This window comes from Phyllostomus discolor, chromosome 11, assembly GCF_004126475.2.
Source record: "Phyllostomus discolor isolate MPI-MPIP mPhyDis1 chromosome 11, mPhyDis1.pri.v3, whole genome shotgun sequence".
NCBI classification, from domain to species: Eukaryota; Metazoa; Chordata; class Mammalia; order Chiroptera; family Phyllostomidae; genus Phyllostomus; species Phyllostomus discolor.
The window spans coordinates 3,395,307-3,418,736 of NC_040913.2; the positions used below are offsets into that span (position 1 = coordinate 3,395,307).

A 23,430-nucleotide genomic window follows, 5' to 3' on the forward strand; every position below is an offset into this window, starting at 1 on the left:
GAATACTTCTTTCCAGCCCCTTCTTGCCTGCAAGGTCTCTTTTGAGAAATCAGCTGACAGTCTGATGGGAACTCCTTTGTAGGTTACTGTCTCCTTATCTATTGCTGCTTCTAGATTTCTCTCCTTCATTTTTACCTTGGCTAATGTAATTATGATGTATCTTGGTGTGTTCCTTCTTGGGTGCAACTTCTTTGGGACTCTGAGCTTCCTGGACTTCCTGGAAGTCTATTTCCTTTGCCAGAATGGGGAAGTTCTCCTTTATTATTTGTTCAAATAAGTTTTCCACTGGTTGCTCTTCCTCTTCTCCTTCTGGTACCCCTATAATTTGCATGTTGGATTGTTTAAAGGTGTCCTGGAGGTTCCTAAGCCTCTCCTCATTTTTTTGAATTCTTATTTCTTCATTCTTTTCTGGCTGTATGTTTTTTTTCTTCCTTCTGGTCCACTCCATTAGTGTGAGACCCAGCTTTCATTCCATCACTATTGGTTCCCTGTGCATTTTCTTCATTTCACTTATTGTAGCCTTCATTTGTTCATCTAATTTACACCCCAAATCAACCAATTCTGTGAGCATCCTGATCACCAGTGCTTTGAACTGTGCATCTGATAGGTTGGCTATCTCTCGGTCGCTTAAAAAAACTGATTGTGGGGCTTCCAATTCTGTTTGAGCCATCTCCGTCGTCCACCCCTGCCCGACCCCGCTTTGGTCTGGTGGAGCCTGTAAGGTATGAGGGGCGGAGCCTCAGATGCTCACCAGGGTGGGGCACCCCAGTCCCTGGGTTGTGACGTTGTATGTGGGGGCGGGGCCTGAGAGGGAACAATGGTTGCTTGCTCCGCTCTCTGTCGGATCTCAGTCCCTTCCGTGCCACTTCCCCTGGGCAAACTGGGCCCCTCTGGTGCCGCTTCCCGTGTGGTGTGGGTGGGCTTGTGCACCCCATGGGACCCTCCAAGGACCTGTCCTGTGAGGCCAGGAGTCTCTCGCTCAACCCCCACAGGGGTTTCCAATCAGGGGTTTCCCGAGGCTCTGTTTCCCAGCGCTGGGATCCTGGGTTGCGTGCACTGCCGCGCTTCACAGTCTCCTTCTCGCTGGGTCTGCTGGCCGCCATCTGACCCCAGGCATGCTTAGGTGCTGCCTCTCTGTGCTGCAGTTTAAACAAATGGCACGCACGGCTACACCTTGTCCTTTTCGGTCCAGGTAGAACTTGGCCAGACCCGCTCTCCCCTCCTAGAACACTCCCCGCGCCGTCTCTGTGGAAACAAAGTCTCCCCCCGTCTCCCTCCCAGGGCTGATGCTGCCCCGGGAGACGTCCTTCCAGTCGTCTGACGCCACTGCACTGACTGTGCGGAACTGTGATACCACCTCCTGATTGAGACTCTTCATTACGTTACTAGACAGAAGGCTGGTGAAAAGAGCAGGAAGTATGAATGTGCTTTGCCAATACATGGCAGGCAATGCCTCGAAGGGAGAAGGCACGTAATTAATTAACCAACGAAATTCAGTCTGATTCAGACTGCTCCTCATACTAATGAGGAGAGTTACAGTTTTGTTTGGTTTTGTCTTTCCCCAAACTATAGAACCCCTTCTTCAGATGAAAACTGACACAAGAGGAGTGGAAAGTGACTCACAGATATCCCAAGTAGGGCCTCCCTACGTCCCACGTCCCACGCTGGGGAGGGGTGGGCAAGGGAGTGCGGGCCCAGAGCTGCACCCTGCCCCTTTACGCCAACAGAAGTCCCCAAAGGGGATGCACTGGGCGCAGGAGGTACCATTAGCATTATTTATTTTGGATTCTAATGCACTTCTGGAAGACAGTACTGATGACTACTAAATCAGTATGCCACATACACACGCATATATATAATAATTAGTTCATTTTCGAACCAGTGGAAACACTTTAGGAAATAGTTGAACAATAAAAAGGAAGTGCTCTCCAAGATGTCACAGTAATACCAAAGCTGAAGCTTTCAAGGATGGTGGTTTTAAAAATAACGTCCCCAGCTCCCAAGTATCTGTGGGGACGCGGCACGTTTCCTCACAGCACGTCCGTCCAGTCTCCCTCCCCGAGCAGACGCCGCGGCTTGCTTGTGCCACCAGTGCACACAAGCTAATGCGAGCAGGGGCTCCCGGCACACTCGTAGGAGATCAAAATGAGGCTTGGATTGATAATTTCTCACACAAAATGAAACAGTACTCAAAATTAAAATAAGTAAAACCAAAGATACACAGATGAATGTGTGCACACACTGACAGACGCACACACTCGTGCACACGTGCAGATCAGGCCACGGCGTGCACACATCAGGCTGCACAGGCGAGTGCCCTGGACAGGAGGGGATCGGCGGTGACTGCCCGACTAGAGCATGAATGACACACAGATATAACAATTTCGTATCTTACATACAAATACCTGATCGATTCAGTATCTATGTGCACAGGAGCTATCCTCTCCAGGAGAAACTTGATCATTTCCAGGAAAGGATTTGTAGGCTGTTTGGGGTTGCCCAACTTCTTAGTAATTTCACGCTGTAATGTAGATTTTTAAACAGTATTACAAAGGTATGTTTAAATAATTACACTAAAATGTTAAGAACCTACCATAATTAATACCGTGTAGTACTGGTGCTAGAATAAATGAAGAAACGAACAAATTCAGAAAATAGACGAGGTTAAGAATTTAGCATAGGAGAAAGGTAACATTTCAAGTAGGGAAAAGTTAGATTATTCAGTATATTATATTGAAATAACTGAACAGACGTTTAGAATGAAAACAGAGTGAGAGTAAAAACCTTACACCAAAAGTATTTTAAAAAGATAGAAACAAATACTGAAGAATAAAACCAGGAGTTGGGGGACTTCCAAACTAAATTTAGCAAACACAATTAATTATCAGGGGAACGAGCTGAGCTCCAGATCTGTGAACCTCACTGTGAAGATTCCCATTTTGTCAACTTGAGAGGGAGCCAAGGATTTTTTTTAAAGCCCCTTGGAAGAATTACAGGGGCAAGAGAATAATAAAAACTGACATTCAACGGACTCTGTCATATAGAATGGAATTTTGTGAGCAGAACACCAAAGACAAAATCCTTGAAGAAAACGCTAATAGACTTAGATAGATAAAAATAAAAAAAGAAATTATGGCTACACTATATACCTGACACTAATTTAAAAAAAAACAACTGAATGCAAACTGTAATTTAAATTAAAAAAAAAAACAACAACAACTATAGTATATAAGGGACATCAGAAAATGAAGGGGCAAACTACAACTGACAAAAAATTACTTGTCAATTAATTACTATCCACTGCCATGACAGACTAACAAATCAGTAAGATATAAGACAACTATTCCAGGTAAACAGGGCAAAGGATTAAAAACAGAAAAGAAATATGCACAAAAGGAATATGAAAGGCTAATACACCCAGAGAGAAAAAAGGGTCAAATGAATAGCAACCAAGAAAGAGAAACCCTATAAAAACAACTTCTGTTTTTGTTTGAGTTTTGTTTCCAATAGTGAAACTGGCCAATACTAAATTTATCCTTAAGAAATAATAAGACTGTGTAAAATTATATTTAACCATAAAGATATTGAACTGTTCTTTAATCAAAAGCTGGGAAAACACCTAACGTGTAACACGTGGACTGTCCAATAGAGCACGACACACCACGCTCGACGGTGTGCTACGCTGCTCTCATCACACAGCGCTGTGCGAGACTGATGAACGGAAGTGCAGCACACCAAGAGTTCTGTGTGTGTGTGTGTGCGTGTGCACATAAAACAGCAACAGTCTCTACACGGGGACTGGAGTGTATCTGTACTGTCATTTTTTGTGACTTTTCCTGAACTTTACATGAAGAATACAAAGCACTCCACAGAAGGGGACACGAAGGCGCGGGGCTCCTTCCAACGCCGGCTCTTTTCGGCTGTCTCCTTACCACACAGCCCTCGGCCTGCTTGCAGGAGCACGTCGGACTGACAAGCACTTCCAACTGTTTCCTTATTTTCTCGTCATCCTCCAACACCTGTGTGAATTTCTTCATGAAATCCTGAGCCTTACCAGGATCTGGCAAATTTCCTTTAATTAAAATGAAGTTCAATTAAAATAGAATTTAGAAATTTCTCAAATAAAAAGATTAAAGTTTCATTATTTTTATTACTGATTAATAATCCTGACTTAGTTACGTGGGAAAAGACTGAACTGGCTCTTTCTAAACAACTCCTTGCAATACTGACGGGCATTAGATGTCGCCCTGCACAGTGCCCACTTGATCAGCCCCCGAGCCTGCTGCGTACACACTGTTGTTCACTTTAACTCCCCACAAGAGACCAGTCAGTTTACCTTTAAGAAAGGAGTTTCTCGTACCCCGCTGTTTATTACTGAACCACCCAATGACACACACACACAGGCGTGCTGCCTGGCACTGGCGCACGCTGAGCAGCGTGTCCCAGGTGTCACTGCAGGTGTGCCATTATCGCGCGAGAAGGGCCAGTCCTTCTAGAGTCCATACTGAGCATCATACTCCTCTCCTAACATGTCTACGTGCCAGAATACCTGTCATAGCTAATGAAGTGTCGCTCCCAGAATCTTTTTTTCTGGCTACTTAACAACTGTTCCAGACAACCAAATAGATATGTCTAACAAAAATTATCGTAAGGACCACGAACTTTAATAAAAGTAGTAGAAATTCAAATCAATCTTAAAATATCATTATAGTAAATGTATTTACTTCAAATTCATACACGACTTTGAAATTCCATTTTAATTCTTGGCTAGATCGCTGAATGTATTAAGAACAAATTCCTCCCCCACCCCAAATACTTCACTGATAATCTTTTCGTGGTTCTTTAGTAGGAAATATCTACTGTATTGTTTTCCAGTAATTCTGGAAAACACGTTACAGCCCCTCCATGAGGCGTGGGCATCGCAGTAAAGGCTACGGTAAGGCCCAGCACTTAACAAACGAAACGAAGAGAGAGACGGGATGGAGCGGGGGACAGGAAAGGAGGAAGGGAGACAGGGAGGCAGGGAGGGAGGGAGGGAGGGAGGAAGGAGAGCAAGGCGAACCCTTTACACCAGCCCTGCAGAAGGCACCTCGGAAGCCCCTTTTCTAACAGTGCTCCTGACTCTGAGGGACACCGGCACCCCTAGGGCAGAACCCGGGGAGTGCCGAGACTGCAGGGAGAAGACGGACGCGGGCAGGGGACAGAAACAGCGCAGGAGACGACATCCTGCAGGGGCGCATCCACACCAAGCGCTCAGGAGACAGTTGTAAAAAAGCAGGAAGAGTGTATCACCTGCTGGGCCGGAAGTTATCCAGAGCAACCAAAAACAAGTTTACATCTAACTGCCCAGGACTAAGCTATATTTTGGTCTTAAAGCCCTACTCATGCTGAAACCCGTACCACTCAGCCTAAAACCCAGTGAGCCAGGTCTTCAGCATCTTAGCGTTACTTCCGTACACTCGGTGGAACACATGCTGACATCTCGGAAAACCACCCACCCTGTCCTCGTCACTGCCCAGTGGACGGCCCTGCAGGAGCTGCCCCCCAGGAGCTGCCCCCCAGGTGGTTCTCGTCCCCCGCCCCTCAGTGCACATCGCAGTGGCCTCCGAGGTGGCAGAAAGCGAAGGCCCTGCGGAAACAGCTACCGCGGTCTCGCCCTGCACTGCGCAACGGACATGTGCTACACACTCCTTCCGTCTTTACTGGTCAACGCAACTAACACTTTATCTGAAATCACCAAGAGCAAAGCAGCAAATTAATATTTTTTTCAAAGAAGCCCTTTTGTAACTATTAGGTATATCTTTCATTCTAAATTTTGGCTCAAAATGGAACTAGCTTCAGATAGATTTTCATTAGAGCAAGCAACACCAAAGCACAGATTCACTTTTAATAGTCACCTAATATAATACATTTTTTTAAAAGATTTTATTTATTTACTTTTAGAGAGAGGAGAGAGAGGGAGAAAGAGAGGGAAAGAAGCATCCATCTGCTGCCTCTTGCACGCGCCCCGACCAGTGACCGAACCTGCAATTCGGTCCCAGGCCCTGATCAGGAATCAAACTGGTGACCTTTTGCTTCGTAGGACAACCCCGAACTACCTAAGCCACATCGGACAAGACAGTACTAAATTAAATTATTTCTCAAAAATAAATTCATATAAATCCTTTGTCCAGCTCTTGCCCTTATCAACATACAAGAGAAAAGAATTCAGTGTTGTATGAAAGTAAATAAAAATCAGGGACAAAAGGGAAAGCTGAGACTGAGCTGTCAAAAATATCAATCAAAAACATTTTTGTCTTTTTCTATATTATCAGAGACTAAAACAGAGCTCCATGAAAACCTTTCAATTATCAGATAGAGATGTTTCAACTAAACCTTAAATTTTACATATAATATTTAAAATAACTTACTTGTAATAACCATCACTTTTGAAAATATGGCCTTGACACTGGCATCCGTCTGAGAAGCACAGAAAAAAGTACAAAATTAAAGTTATCAGTAAAGTAAGAGTAACCACTATTACACTCTTCAGAAAACTCCACAAGTGCGGCCTGCAGCGCTCCGGCTGCACCTGGCCCACCTCTGCGGGCCCCTCCTCCCGCAGCACTTGAACTCTGGACTGACTCAATGACAGGTGGAAGTGACGCACACTCCACGTGGTCACCTCTCCCTTCACCTGCTGCGTTCATCACCTCCAAAACGAAAAAAGAAAGAACAGACTGTAGCAGCAACCTTTGGGACGGGAAGATATCTTGTTTTTCTTCTTTACTAAAAAAAAAACAGGGCAACTAAATTTAGAAAAGGAACAAGATAACCTGAAAGGTGGGTTTTCAAATTACTACTCAGATCTTAAAAAAAAAAAAAGTTGAAAATTAAGTACAATTTTCCCAAGAGGGCTAGTTATTTGCTACACCAGGTAACAGTGTTCTAATATTATTCTAGTGAATGTGTTCACTGCACCGTGCTGCATGTAATGCACTCTGCAAAGTCACGTGTATAAAAGATATTTTAAAGAATGCTACTTATTTGTTGCAGCAGGTCAACGTTATTTTCAAATAATGTCATTGGACAACAGTGTAAGACACAGAGCTAGAAAAGCTCTGGGTGCAGGAGAGAACCAAGTGTGCGCACACACACACACACCCTCCCTGTTCGGAAGGCACCCGCTGAGCGCGAGAGAGGGACGAAGCACAGCAGAGTGCAGGAGCTAATTCCCAAAAATCTGGAACTTGAAGTACTTGAACTTGGGAGGAAAGAGGTGGTGCTGGGATTTCAGGAAGTCGATCCACATGAAAAAGAAACGTCACCAACAAAAGTACAAATCCTGGAAATCAGAGTCACTCTGAGGGACACGGAGCTAAGGAAGAATAAAATCTTAATCAGCCTGAACAATGAAGAAGGCAGAAAACACACACTAATGATCACGTGTATTGAGTCCTCCCAGCAAAGTGGGAAGAAATACCAACACCCAAAGTTAAACACAGCTTCGTACTTTTTTTAACTCTAACTCTATGTCTACTAGAGTTCTTGGTATGAAGTGAATACTAAGTCATCCCTGTATTTACAGTGAGTGGGTTACTATCAATCACTCAAACAGCCAGTGTTAACTCATTGATTTCTGTGGCAAATGGCCAAATGTACACCTAGGAGAACTGGAGACCTTCGCCCCTCAGATGACTGACCCCCCTTCTCCTGACCTCTGCCCCATGAACACGAGGTGCACATTATGAGGGGCGGGAGGGACTTTCCAGACCGTGGACTGAAAAAGAAATGAAAAGTAACACCATATAGTGTTTCCTGGATGCAATTTAAAATGACCAGGCACACAGCTTTTCCAATGAATTATACTTTTCATATACTTACATTATTCTAGGAAAAAACAAACAAACAAAAAACCTAGAATCATTCCAAATGTCCAAAAAGTATATGAAGACCAAGAAGAACATTTAAAGTACCACAATATTAACTGCAGTAAAAATATCAAGGTACTTAACCCTGCACATGGAAACCATCTAGAACAAGGCCCTACAGACGATGGCAGCGTTTCGGCGCGGCCAGGTCAAAGCACAGTTGTCCTCTACCACCAGCGCTCTTTTCTTCCATTTAAAGCGACAGCTCACCCGCCCACCGGACCCTCCGTTCTGAGCGCACGGATGCACACTCTCTTCCTGTCAGGTGTCACCTTTTGCAGGTACAATACATTTCAATTTTCCCATGCAACAAGTTTCTTCAACATTTCCGTATTCTAAGTTAGAAATCACAGCTTTTAGAGTCAAAAACTGTTCCACTCAGAAAGAGCTGCATCACCCACAGCAGCAACGGTGAAGACAAAACTTAACCTCAAAGGGCAACTTTTCACTAGATTTAACTTACTTTGGGTTGCTTAATTAGGTCAAGCAAATCCTTTACTTGGTGTCTGAGCAGATTTTGACATTTCCACATTTCATTCAGTGCTCTGAAAAATACAAACATGTAAATTTAAATAACAAAGGGCAAAGTCCTCCCAGAATATTCTAACTACATTACTTTTTTTTAGAGTTCATATTACAAAAGGAGATGACCCAGAGGAGTAAAAGTCACAGGACCCAGCAACAGATGACGTGTGAAGAAAGAGAGGCAGCAGATAAAACATGACATTTGCGGAGACAGTGGCATCGACAGAACGCACCAGCGGTGGTGGTTCCTCTCGCGTGTGAGCGCAGGGAAGCGAGCCAGCCCCGGCGGACCGGACGGCTCATCGGACCGGAGCGTCGCCCCTGCGCCCCTGCCGGTGGAGGCTGTGGGTTCCGTGCGGGTCAGGGCGCAGAGAGGAAGCGCCCAATGACCGCGTACTGAGTGGACAACAAGCCAATGTTTGTCTCTCTTTCAAACCAAAAAAATAAAACAAAATAAAAACTAAAATAAAAACTAGGTAAGGTCAATCACTAACTAAAAGATGCCCGTAGGTCAGGGTGTGGAAGTGAGCGCAGAGGCAGGAAGCGTGAGAAATAAAGGCGTGTCCGGTGGGGCCGGAGGGAGGCCCCGCGAGCGGGTGGACAAAGGGAACGGAAAACACAGACGGAAAGGGGCCGGTGCGGGGACAGTGGGAGTCCTCTTCCTGAGACAGAAACGTGGTGTGTGCTGATCATACATGTACGTAGTACTTTGTATGATGTTATCTTCTATACTTCTATGTTTAGGTAATCCTATATATAAGCGAATGTTTTTAATAGGGTAAAAATTTTGATGTCCTCTTAACACTTTTATTGTCCTCAAGCAAAAATTTAATGCTAGTAAGAAATTATATAGGTGCTCAAGAAAATATATCTAAGTCACAGACAGCAGCTAATGTTAGTGAAATATTAAGTTATGGAGTATCACAACCACAGGTAGGTTAAAACTTAAAGAGGAAAGTTCCCAAATCCAAACGACACTCCCCATTATTGTTCCGACTGTCTACGCTGGCGCTGACCTCCCCTGTCCCACACACGGAGCAGTGCCACCAGACAGCAATGTGACACGGAAGCACGCAAACCGCCTCTTTTCTTTTCACAGGTTGAGACCATTGTAAATTGTTTCCTATTTTCATTCTCCCCCTTTACTGTATTTTATAAAAGTATCTGTGGATTTTTTAGAGGATAAACTAGTTGAAATACGGGCACTTGAATTCCTTCATGGAAGTTACTTCCAAGTGGCACCGGCAGCGCAGCCGTGCTGGGGCGCTGGGCACCGCCGACGTTACACTGGACGCCTGTGCCTGGCTGTCTTCGGTTACCACGGCTCCACAAAGCGTGTAAGTGGCACGCCTGAAGAATGTAATCTTTAAAAGACGTATGACTATAACCGGAGGATTGGAAAACTAACAGCCAAGAGTTATGTAATTAAAAGCATTAATTTTCAAAGGAAAAGTGGTCATCTGTGAAGCACTTCTGAGCTTCCAAGTCAGTGAATTCTATCTCGTCCTACGCACCTTATCAGTACCTACAACTTCCGAGGGGCCTGCACATTCTGCAACTTGCCTTCACTGAAAGCACAAATGATTTTACCTATCATACTCTTACTGATTTAAAGATGATATCTCATGCAATTCTACAACTTATTATAAACTATTATCACTATAGCCTAAATTAAAAAGGAATTACCATTTTTAATTGTTTACAAAAATCCACGTTAATCATGTTGAAAGCAGTACATTCTGAAAAAAACAAAACTGCGGTATATTTTACTCACGGGCCATTCAAACAAAGTTTACATTACATAAATTGTGACTATTTAAAAAGTTATTTCCCCCACAAAACTCCTCACACTGAACAGACGGGAAGCACAGCCCGACTTGGGAGACGTACTTCACGGCGTTCAGGTCCAGCGTGGCGTACAGGTAGTACAAGCACTTCATCCGCTCCGCAGTCTCCAAATTATGGGGGACCATGTACTGGGCGAAGATCCGCTCCACGAGCAATCTGCGCAAGAACACAGGGGAGGCGCTCACTGCCTTGGTTTTTAAAGTATGCATTACCTTTGTGTATAAAATCTCAAACACTTAAGAAAAACATATGAAAGACAGTTCTGCTTTCTGAGTGGAGACAAAAGTCGCAAATCAAAGACGTCCTCCTGCGAAAACGGGCCGCCAGGAATACTGCAGTGGCTGTGTCATGCCGGGTGGGTCCTGAAATGCCGAGGGGCCCTTCTGTACAGTATGATGTCCAACCACCACCCTGCACACCCGAAGCTACTACAGCATAGTGCTGAATGCAAACTGCACTTTAAAAAAGAAAATAATAGGGGGCAAAAAGAATTTAGCTGGATGTACTGGAAACAGCACTGTACCCAGCTAAGATAACTACTCCTGCAGTACTTTAGGCATGTTACATATCAAGAAGTCAACTTTCTTATCTAAAAAATAAAGTACTGGAAAAACTACATCAGGTCCTTCAAAATGACAAATTCTAAACATCTGTAAGCTAAAACTATAACAAAATTTTTAAGATATTTTGAAGTTTCATAGTGTCTATGATGAAAAGTATCTTGCTAAAAGTACAAAAAAGGTTCTATTAAATCATAATGCAAACCTTCACACATTGGTGCTGCACACTCAGGAAGTCTAAAGACTTCAATTCTCATAAGACAATAACTATGAAGTTGCTTAGAGTGTAATGTTAACCTAAGACACTCAGTCTGTAGGATTTACAGGTCTCCTAACTATTCAATGGTTAGGATACACACACAGTCTAACCTTACACTGGAATAGAAAAACTGGAAGATCATATTCAGATGCATACATACACAAACTTATAAACCGTATTTCTAATTCTGAGTAGACATCATTTTTATTTAAAATGTCTATAATCCAAAGGGTTTATTTTCATTTAAATCTTACTTGAGAAAAATTTATTTGAAAAATAATTGTATTCCTTCTAACACAATTACCCATGAAACAAAATGTAAATTATAATTACATACATTTCTACTTTTAACTATTATTCTGATCTAAAATAACACATGAAAATGAACGTAAAGGCTGCATCCCTCTATAGATTATATGCACACTGCCGCTTCATTTACGGCTTTGAGGGGAAGAAAACGAGTCACCCTGGACCTTTACTTCACCATTAAAACTGAGGAAAGAGCTTAAAATTATAAAGGAAATAGTTTGCCCAAAAAGCAGATCAACACCAGTTATATAACCACCCAAAATTTTATATACAGCACCCTTAACTTACCGATCATCAATACTGTTTTGGTAATATATGTGTAGCAATTTGTCCTTGACCCAGGAAATCTGCTTCGCGGCATCCTTCCCAGCCGCTGACTGCAGAGCGTACTTCTTGTAAATCTGGGCCAGGCCCATCATGGCTTCTTTGCGCACCCTCCACTTGAAACAGAAACACAGGCGTTTACTTGCGACGTGAAAATGCCTCCGTTACGTTAATTCAGGAAAGTCTAGGTTTCTAGTTTTTAATCAACTTTACACAATTTATTTTCATGAAACCTAAGTTAGTAGATATCAATTAACAATGAAAAGATAAAAAACACAACTACCATTTAAATACACCTACTATGCGAAATACAAATATATCAACATGCATAAAGAATTTTAATGCTTTGGTATCTTAAACCCATCACCTACCCTAAAAATAAAAGCCCACTGCAATCTGCATAACGCCACTCGGAACCAGGAGGGGACGCATGCTGCCAATTTTCAAAGGCAAAGAAAGAGCTGACTGGGTAAACTGACTTGTCCCTTGTAATTTCCCCACATTATGGTGTATATTAAGCATACTTACATTAAAAGTATACATGATATTGGCTTTATCAAACACTGTAAAGATACTTGAGTGTTTCACTTTATATAGCTAGAAATCAAGTTCAAGTATAAGAGAAATATGTTCAACTACTTAAATACATATTGGCCCTGGCTGGTGTGGCTCAGTGTACTGAGTGCTGGCCTGGGAATCAAGGGGTCACCGGGTGGATTCCCAGCCTGGGCACATCCCAGGGTTGCGGGCCAGGTCCCTAGTGGGGGTGCATGAGAGGCAACCACACACTGATGTTTCTCTTCCTCTCTTTCTCCCTCCCTTCCCCTCTTTAACAATAAATAAGTAAAATCTTTAAAATAAAATAAATACATATTGGCTACACTACAGTATGTCTAAAACTGCTTATTTCAGAACGAGTTTATTCTTTCATTTTACATAAACACAACACTATAGTCAGCAGGATGTTAGTAATGCTGAGAACATCATGAATCTGTACAGATTATTCATTTTTTCCTTTGCAGAATACCATTCATAGCAATAGTCTTCCCTTGTTTTCCTTAAGTTGCAGATTAAAAATAGTCTTATCCATCCACCACATAGGTAATGAAATAAAAGACTTTAGAAGTCTTACTCATAAAATCAATTCGTTTGTGAAAATTTCATCTCTTAATTCTCTGTCTTATCTCTAATTCCCCAAACTGCTGTTTTTAGAAGAAATTAAAGATAGAGTACATTCTAATACTACCAAAAATATAGATATATTCAATTATTTTTGGCACTCAGTACTTGTATGAATGAACCAAGCCGCCCTAAAATGAACATGACACGATAATAAGAAATACACGTGAACCAAGATCCCAACAAGACACACTCGTCTCAATTCCAAATCACTCTGCAGGCTGCTTTCCCACCACGATACAACTTTCCTTTTCCTTCTTTATGCCCTTTGGCCTTTTCACTGTTTAATACCCCAATGAAAGAGTCAGTAAAGACTAAACTAAATTTGTCAGTTAAAACAGGTTGTTCTGACACCCACAGATCCAGAGGGAGGACCGCGCACCCCCCACCTCCTCCGCACCCACCAGCAGCACCATCAGCCAGAAGCAGGTTCTGGAGACAGCGTCATCAAGCCTTATAAGCAACTACTGAAATACTGAAGTTACTTAGTCAAAGTATTCACAGCTCTGTTTTTACTAATTAACCCTTAAAAACATTTTTTTTTAATCCTTCACCAAAATTACCCTGAAGTTAAGTCCCTCAGGTCCACACCACAGAAGGAAGGCTAGGCACGGGCAGGAGAGGGGTGTGAGCACTCCTTGAGAGGAGCCCACGGCCCCGCCCACGGCCCCGCCCACGACCCCGCCCGGCCCGGGGAGCTCCAGCCCCCAGGCCTGCTCTCCAGGCCCAGCTCACTGGCACAGACCCCGGAGGCCCCCGGGGAAGGAACGTCTGGGTCCCGGCACCCAGGCTGGGGCACGTCCGGCGCAGCTCTGCTGAACCGAAGGCGTCTTTTCTTTCCCGTCCCGTGAAGGGACAATACGGCCGGGGAAGGGGCCCCAGACGCGTGCCGCGTGAAGGAGAAGGAGGCCCACGCCGAGCGAGGGGCCGGGTGACAGGCCCTTTGGGGGAGTCCAGCACTAACGCCAGCGTACGAGCTGCGTACCTGCTACGGCTGACAGACGCCTTACTTGTAGGATGGCGACAAACAATAAAGAAAATGGAATAAAATTTAACGTAGCAAAAAGTAAAACCTTTTCATTTTAAAATGCCTATTACCCCCCAAAAGGGATAATTATATGTAAATCTCAATATTCCCAAAGAAAACACTATTGAACTCCAAACACTCACAAGGAAAACCCACGCCAGTCGGCACTCCCACTCACCCGTTTGTCTAGCGTTCTCTCCCGCACAAAGTTGAGCAGGTGGTCGTTGACCAGAAGAATATCCTTCTTAGCAGCTGTGACTATAGACACAATAACATCGTGTCTAATAGCCTCCTCAGGGTCGTGCGACCTCACTTTGAGATACTCTGAAAGACAAAATTTTATTTGATTACAATGGAACTCTAAAAATTAACATGTTTTAAACTGAGTGAAGACCTTTGAAAGCAGAGCACACAGCGGCAAACCCAAGGAGAAGGCCCAGCGTTCCCGGGGGCGGGGGGCGGGCGGGAGGAACAAAGGAAGGAAGGAAGGTCAGTCCTTCCACCCGGACACAACACTCTGCCCCCAACCCACCTGCAAACCCTCCCCACCTGCAGCTGCAGGGTGGCTGCTCCCAGGGGCCCTACCCTCACCGATTGAACCGACCAGGTACATGAACCAGGCAGCATGCCGACATTAAATATTTCACCTTTGTTTTCTGTTAAATGTTAAAATACTCAAGACAAGTGTTTCTACGAGGAGAGACTACAGTGTTCAAGTCTCTCTTCTTTCGTCAGTGGAACCTTCCGCGAGGGGACCGAGGGAACGAAACTGGGTACCAGCCATCAGGAAGCAGGGCTACAGGCAGGACCCCAGGCAGGTCCATGCAACCGAACCGAGAAAGGCCAGCGGGGAGACGGAGGAGGCGAAACAGTTAAAACCCCTGAGTGCCTACAGGAGGGCCTCAAAGCTAAGCAGGGGACTTCAGACCTGGCCCTGGGAATACTGAAAGAAATACAAACCACCTTCAGTAATATGCACTGGGCTTTAGAAACAAGTCACACAACTGAATGTGAATTTTAGAAATAAACTATCCAGCCCTGGCCGGTAGCTCAGTTGCTCGGAGCATGGTCCTGACACGCCAAGGCTGAGGGTCCACTCCCCGGTCAGGGCGCACACAAGAACCAACCAGTGAGCCCTTCAGGGAGCGGAACACCAAGCTGATGTGTCCCTTTCTCTCCCCCTCCTTCCTTCTCTCTGAAATCAATCAATAAAAATGTTTAAAAATAAATACAATACTCAGCTTTTTTAATGATAAGACAGGATAAAATTTCACTTGGATTTGGAATAATAAATATACAACGAGCAGCACTTACAATTGTCAGTAAATTTACTTCTCTATAAAATAGCAGTTGAACAGGTAATTATAATATAAACATTCATAAAACCACTGCTCAGGTCTTAAGCCTGTCTACCCTGAACATAGGAACTATTCTGAAAAATGCAAAATACCATATGTTGCTAAAAATCTTTTGAAAAAATGGAAAGATTGTTTTACCTTAGTAAAAAATGTTATTTTTAGTACTGATTTCAAAGGGAGTATATTAAATATATCTCAATTTCATTTCCCCACCAATTATCTTTCATTATACTTGTTTTGAATACACGTTATTTTAGGTTGCATTAAAAAAAGAAAAAATCGCCCTGGCTGGTGTGGCTCAGTGGATTGAGTACCAGCCTGCAAACCAAAGGGTTGTTGGTTCAATTCCCAGTCAGGTCACATGCTCAGGTTGCAGGCCAGGTCCCCAGTAGGGGGTACGTGAGAGGCAACCACACATTGGTATTTCTCCCTCCCTCTCTCTCTTTCCTTTCACTTCTCTCTCTCTCTAAAAAAAAAAGCTTTTAAAAACTAAAAATTCATTGAAAAAAGAAAAAATGACACACCATGAATTTTAAGATGGATCCCTATTTCTCTAAAACAACTGTTCATAAAGCAGGTATACATACAGAAGAAGCATAACGTATAGAGATTCACTGTGCCGAGAAAAAGAAAATAGAGGAGACAAAAATTCTCACCCGTTACTCAGCATGAAAAAGAATCTAACCCGCTTCACAATATGGGCTATGTCCCTGAAACCTGGCTAAAGATACAAGGATGCCTCTCACAAACACACTGTAGAGAAGTAAGAGAAATATGTGTGTTTAGCACATTATTTCTCTCAGCTCATTCCATAAATTCTAAGAAAATGTCTTCTAAATGGAACAAGTAACAAGAGAAGAGATCACAGCAGAAGAGATTTCCAACAACACTGTGGCAGGTGAATGACTGGTAAATGCCAGAGGAAAAAGGGAAAGGATAAAACCCAAACAAGGAAAGAAACGAACGAACAAACAAAAAGCTGACTGCAGGGCAGAAATCCTGCGAGTGTTTGCCAACAGGAGGCACCGAGCTAGGTGCGAGGTGGAGAAGAAGGCTGCAGCTGAACACGTGAGTGGTCGAAAATTTGCATAAAGTCAGACCCCTAGATTTTTAAGAGCTTTCACGAAAACTACAAAAATTAAAGTGTTCCCAGAGGCCGAACACGAGGAAATCATACACTATAACATAGATGTTTCATAAAAAATGAAACTACATACAGCGTCCGGCAGAAGTAAAGCCTGCTTGAGTGTGGTTGGTAGGGTCGTAATATGGGTATGATAATTTATAGTTTTTATTTGGGACATTTCACCTAAAACATCATATGGTGTGCTTAAGTGTGACACTGTTATATTGCAGAATTACATGCTTATGATTTTGTAATGAAAAACAGGGCGCTATTTGTGCCAGATCCTGTATATTTGGTCCTCTGTATGATCTGTTCAACATCAGTGGATTCAACCAACCACCAACAGAAAATAACTGAGGGGGGAAAAACACCCTGTTACAGCCCTGGTCAGGTAGCTCAGTTGGTCAAAGCCTCGTCCGGATACACCAAGGTTGCAGGTTCATGCCCTGGTTAGGACACAAAGAAGAATCAAACCAATGAATGCATACATAAATGGAACAATGAATCAGTGTTCCTCTCTCTTTAAAAATTAATGATTTTTTAAGTAAGTTAAGCTGATGAAGTGTACTATGCCACTAGGCCTACAATGGCTACGTCTGTACTAAATATGTAGTTTTTTTGTCATTATTCTCTAGTCAATGCAGGTAACACTTACACAGAATTTATATTGTATTAGGTATTACAAATAACCTAGAGATGATTTCAAGTATAGGGTAGAGTGTATATATTTACACTCTAAATAGGTAAATAGTATATATTTTCATATATAATTACATGCAAAACTAAACCACTTTATATAAGAGGCTTAACCGTGCTCAGATTTAGTATCTGCCCGGTGGAGGTGAGGGAGTCCTGGAACCACTGCCGTGGACACTGAGGGACAACTGTCCTGTCTTCAGCCAAAGCAAACAGTAGACCAAAAAAGGAGGTGCTATGTAAAGCCACCCCTCCAGGCGATCTGATCACAGTTTCTCACTCGGCAAGCAGGTCATAGCGGGCAGCTAGGCCCAGGCACATCGCTTCTTCAAGGAAAGGCTTTAAGCCAGCCATGTCTACTGTTCTTGCGCACCCAGGTTTCCACACCTTGGAAATACCAGGAGTAATACGTACCCTTTGGACCCAGCTATTCCGCTTCTTGAAATATATCTGAAGGAACCCAAAACACTAATTTGAAAGAACATAAGCACCCTTGGGTTCAGTGCTGCGTTATTTACAATGGCCACGATATGGAAGGAGCCCAAGCATCCATCAGTACATGAGTGGATAAAACATCTGGTACATGACAGAATTCTACTTGGCCATAAAAAAGAAGGAAATGTTACCCTTTGCAACAGCACTGATGAACCTGGAGAACATTATATTAAGAGAAATGAGCTAGTCAGGAAAGACAGATACCGTATGATTTCATTCGTATGTGGAATCTAATGAACAAACTGAACTAACAAGGAAAATGGGGACAAGCTCAGAGAGCAAGATGACAGCTAAGGGGGGGGTAGGTTAGGGGGTGGAGGGATCAAGGAAAAAGGAAAAAGGACTCAGGGACAAGGACAACAGTGTGGAGATGGGGCGGTGATAAGGGTACTAATTGGTAATGGGAAAAATACAATAAAGACTGAATAAGGGAAGGTGGGCTGAGGTGGGAGTAAAGGGCAGAAAACTGTACTTGAACAACAATTAAAGTAACATAAAAAAATAAAAAGACTGAGTAAAATAATAAAATTTAAAATAACTAAAAATAGTAATATCCTTAGAAAACAGTATTAACCCTCAAGACAGCACATAATCTTGTTAACTATCCTGTAATCCAATTTCCAAGTTGCTTCCTCACACTTCGTAATCTTCCTCAGTTTCCCTAACCTCCTCTGTGTAACAGACAGAAGCTGCACAACTGTTCCTCTCAGGAGCGTGAGACCGTGTGCCCCACATGTGCTGTCGGTCTGGTTCGCACACACTCTTGTGCAAATGCACTACCAGTTTGGATGTTTCTCATAGTGACAAACACATTCAAAGTCACTGGAAGGACTAATGAGGTAAATGGTGAAATAACTCACATCTAAAGTATTTTTTAGATAGCTATAAAAACTGAAACACCTACTACCTAGCCGATAACAACTCTGCTTTGAAGTTCTGACTGTGGAAAAGTGCTTAAAATTTTTTATACTTTAAAAAGAAATCCAGAATACATATAAAATAACTGTAATTCAACAACAAAAATAATAAACAAGATTTAAAAAATGGGTTCAAAGTTGAGACAGACCCTTCACACAAAACGTGACGTATCACTATGCACACAGAGCGATGCCCCGTCTCATCGGTCACTAGGAGAAGGCCAGTGAGGACCACCGAAGAGCAAGAGCCGTGGGGACGGCTGAGACAAACAAGACTGATGACACAAGGGTTGGTAAGATACACTTTACAACGGAAACTCTCAAACGTTTCTGATGCTAAGTGGAAAACAGTACAAGCAAAATGGAAAACTTAGTCAGTCATTTCTTACAAAGTTAAACATGTACTTATCCTATGACCAGCAACTCCACTCCTAAATGGTTCCAAAGAGAAGTAAAAGCTAAGCCCACAGAAACACCAGCACAAGAATGCTCACGGTAATCGTGGTCACAATCACCCCAAACCAAAACAACCCCGACATCCCGGAAGAGGAAAACATGAATCGACAAATTATGGGCATCTGTAACAATAAAATGCTACATGATAATAAAAAATAAATACACTCAGAATGTAAGAATCTCAGGCACTAGCAACTAGACTTTTAAACTCCTGCTAGGACGCCCTCCCCTGGGGCCTGTGAGTAGTTCCAGGGGAATCATCCACAGGCTCTCCAAGGACAGCCCGCGCCAGCTGTCCTAGCGTCAAGGCCGGAGTCCACAACCCCATCCACCCTGCGGAGCTTTCTGACCGGCTCTCCATTTAGCCCCCGACTCCTCATTATGAGCAAACAGCCAGACTGTCAAGCATGTACAAAAAGCCTCTGATGTGGGAAATGGAAAAGCAGATACAAAGTGGGAAAAACAAGTCAGCTGAAACATTTCGCAGGAAGAAGGAAACTTGCGCAAAGCATGTCCACTCATTTTCTCAGAGACCACTGCGCAAAGGACAACAGACGCCGGAGGAGGCGGCTGCAGTGGAAGGCAGGCCACTGGGGGGGAACCAGGAGGAGGAGGACAAAGGGAGGAGGACAGCGCACAGAGGCCCTGAGCGGCCTGCGCGCACCCCAGGGGAGAGAAGGCGGGGGGAGGAGGGTGGGGGCTGGTGAACGAGGAGGAACAGACAGCCCCCTGCCTGGCCCCCTGCCTGGCGCTGTGCAGCAGCTCACGGCAGCGGCGCAAGCAGTCCTCTTTCCGATGTGAGTAGGTGGACAGAGGGTCCCGAGCAGGGTATCCACCCCCCACCCCCACCCCTGTTAAAAGATAAAACTCATAAATACCTACTGTTGAAAGCTGATAGGAATTTAACAAAACCTGAAAGTGTTACTATGACAATCTGTTGTTAAAAATATTACCAAAAGCTACACTTTGATTTCCATCAGAAGGAAGATTTAAGAAGCAACTGTGAGCAAATACTGTATAGAAAAGCAGTTACAAGTATACTACAAGTTGATAAAGTTTAAAAAAGAGGAAATAAGTAACAAGCAACAGTGTGACTTATGAGACCAGCGTTAAGAATTAGAGCTTTCAAAGGCCCCTGAATGAGCAGAAAGAACCTGGAGAACTCTAACTAACTTTACAGACTTCACTGCCCTAGCCAAGTGCATGCAGGAAAAAATGAGCTGAAGAAAATTCATTAAACAGAAGACAGAAAAACACAAAAAAGCATGAAACTAGAACAAAAATAAGATATCAGGAATAAGATCAACTATATCAAATTCAAATGATATTTAAGTAAAGTTTTAAATCACATGATAATTATATAATTTATGGAGCGGTACACCTGTGGCCCAGACAAAAAAACACTAACAGGACGCAAACCCAGTTCAGTACAGCGGTCACCCTCTGGAGAAGCAAGAAGGAGGGTAATTTGTGAGGGGCATTTTAAGAATATCTAAAATTTATTTTCCTTCTTTAAATCTCTAAGCAAACACATCAAAATGCTAACATTTCTGAGAAATACACAGTAGCTATATATTTACCTGTATTTTCTGAACTATTCCAAACTTTTAAAAAATTTAACAGAACAGTAACAGTCAAATATGTGATATTCTCATTACTACATAAATATAAAATTCTGAACTGCCTTATATGTATTTCAAAAAACTTAAATTCATTTTAGGATGGTTAAATTAATTTACATATTAATGACTCTCACTCAAGTTCTCAAAATGTTGGAAAATGTTAAAGGCTTATAATTTACTCAAAGTTAAGACGTGTTCAAATTGCAATGCTTGAAATTCTTTTATTCAATGTCCTTAAACTATGAAATTAATCTTATTTCCAGTATAACCAACATTTTATTTTATAGGCACTTCTAGCCTAAGTCAGCACCAAGAGGTAAAAAAATTCCAGCTTCAGAGAAAAACTCTAATGATGACAAACTGAAACAAGATGTTACCTATAATAACAAAAAGGTTGTTTTTTCTCCCCAATACACAAAACCAATTTTTTTCTACGAGCATCCAGAAGTATCTGTTGTTATGGGTACACAGTACCTGTTAAGTCCTTTGCTAAATCAGGATGGTTCATGAGACAGTGGCTAGCAAATTTCACACATTCCAGGCGTATTGGTACGTGAATGTCATTGAATCTGATAAAATAAAAAGGCAGAGTCATCTTTAAAATCAGAGAAACAGATGTGTTTAATTTGCACTTACACCTAATTTCTTTGATTAAAAGAAAAATCTATGTAGGATAATTCTCAGTGGAGTCAGACAATTTATCCAAGTTTGTGACATACTGTTTGTGTACAAATGCTCTGAAACCTCCTTACCAAACTAGGACAATGTCCATGAGAATTCTGTATTTTTAAGGAACAATACACATTTGGCTTAAATACAAAAATGAAAGTGACAAAATTTTTCCTAAAGTTTTATACTTTCCAATATATGTTTAATGACAGTACAACGTGTGCACACAGTTCCCACGTGTATCGCATGAGCCCCACACTGAGTGTGGGAAGAAAGCCTTTCTTCGAAGTGCTCCTTCTCGAACACGCACACTCACAAACGGTCGGCGGACCTCACGCAAACCCCACACCCATCCCTGTGCGTGACCCGGAAGCTGCGCCCACATCGGCCCTACCCATCTAACCACCACAGGCACGACAGGCCCACTAAAATCAAGCCACTGGGTACATGGCTCTGCACAGAGTTTTATGTCACTGATACTAAAAGAAAAAAATACAAAGTAATAGAAAAGTAACAAATTTAAATTAGGCATTTTCTTCCAAACAAGCTATAAAATAAAGTTGGGTAACCCAAGTCCTGATTTAAAGATATACTGAGTATCTTTGTGTAAAAATTGTAATTTTGTTACATTATATAAAACAGGTTTTAAATTGAGTGTCATAATGTAATTACACTTATAAAATGAGTTACCTACAAAGGAGTTCCCATAAGGCTACCAGCTCATTTCTCAAAAGAAACCTTGCAGGGAAGAAGGGGCTGGAAAGAAGTATTCAAAGTCATGAAAGGCAAGGACTTAGATTCAAGATGAGTCTATCCAGCAAAGCTATCTTTTGGAACAGTAGGGCAGATAAAGTGCTTCCCAGATAAGGTCAAGTTAAAGGAGTTTATCATCAAAAAGCCCTTATTATATGAAATGTTAAAGGGACTTATCTAGAGAAAGAGAAGAAGATCAAAAATACAAACAGTAAAATGACAACAAACTCACAACTAACAACAAACGAACCTAAAGAAAAACAAAAACAAACTAAGCAAACGACCAGAACAGGAACAGAACCACAGAAATGGAGATCACATGGAGGGTTATCAGCAGGGGAGTGGGAAAAGGAGGAATGAGGGAAAAGGTACAGAAAATAAGTAGCATAAGTGGGAGGTAGAAAATAGACAGGGGGAGGTTAAGAACGGTATGTATGGGGAAGCCAAAGAACTTAAACACATGACCCATGGACGTGAACTAAGGTGGGGAAATGCTAGTGGGAGGGGGTGTGCAGGCAAAGGGGAATAAAGGGGAGTAAAAAATGGGACAACTGTAATAGCATACTCAAAATACATTTTAAAAAAATAAAAATTACCAAAGACAAGATGAAAAGAAAAGGAAAATTACAAATATAACCAATCGTTACGAGCATTCAAAAATTCCAAAACAGAATACTTCATTTTTATGATTCCAGAGAACAACCTTAACTGTGGATGTGGTGTTTCCAACACATTAATATACACAGGTACAAACACACATTACTTTAAACAGGACACCGAAATCATATACCTGCCCAAGTAACACTGCCAGAGGGGCTTGTTTTGAGAAGCCAGTTCCGAGTCCTTGGCCCCGAACATCTTCGCCAGCAGCCTGACGACCTGCAGCCGCTCCTCGTTGTCGTTGCTCTGAAAGGAAAGCGCCGCAGCTGTGAGGCCGCGAGGGAGGCCCGTCCAGGGCAGCGCTCTCACAGCTGTGCGCCCTCCAACGGCACGGGAGACCGTGCACGACCCCGGGTGAAACACCACACATCGGAGCGCTCCCGGACCCTTTATAAACTAAACCCCCGCCACGCCGCTCATCTCAGGCTGCAGGAGAGCAGGGCTCCCTCCGTGAAAACACGTTCTGAAGTCTGAACAAATGTTAGAACTCCGCCTCCCTTGCAATCAAGGCTTATTTTCATTCAGAGGCTAATTCAAAAACTAACGTTCCTGAAACCTCCGTAGGACACGTGACAGAGCAGCTGCGGTCGTAAGAACAGAGGCCGACGGAGGCCGAGCCCTCGGGACAGAGGGAACGCCACGCGGCTGTGCTGGTTAAGCGTCTGCAGAAACAAGTGTGCGCCGAGGCCGCCCAACAGGGCACTTAGCTCATGTTCACACACTGGGCTCGTAACGGG

The 23,430-nt window shown here is 42.9% G+C and overlaps 1 protein-coding gene across 1 annotated transcript in view; it reads right to left on the reverse strand.

Moving 5' to 3' along the window:
- PDS5B (PDS5 cohesin associated factor B) overlaps positions 1-23,430 on the reverse strand; it is a 127,507-nt gene that overhangs the window by 48,551 nt on the left and 55,526 nt on the right. Inside the window, exons 9-17 of the mRNA XM_028526750.2 lie at positions 22,824-22,939; positions 21,086-21,180; positions 14,120-14,265; positions 11,700-11,851; positions 10,326-10,439; positions 8,374-8,455; positions 6,411-6,459; positions 3,933-4,072; positions 2,406-2,521 (exon numbers count right to left, since the gene is read on the reverse strand). Of these exons, the coding sequence (XP_028382551.2) occupies positions 2,406-2,521; positions 3,933-4,072; positions 6,411-6,459; positions 8,374-8,455; positions 10,326-10,439; positions 11,700-11,851; positions 14,120-14,265; positions 21,086-21,180; positions 22,824-22,939 (1,010 nt within the window). The remainder of the gene's footprint in view (positions 1-2,405; positions 2,522-3,932; positions 4,073-6,410; positions 6,460-8,373; positions 8,456-10,325; positions 10,440-11,699; positions 11,852-14,119; positions 14,266-21,085; positions 21,181-22,823; positions 22,940-23,430) is intronic.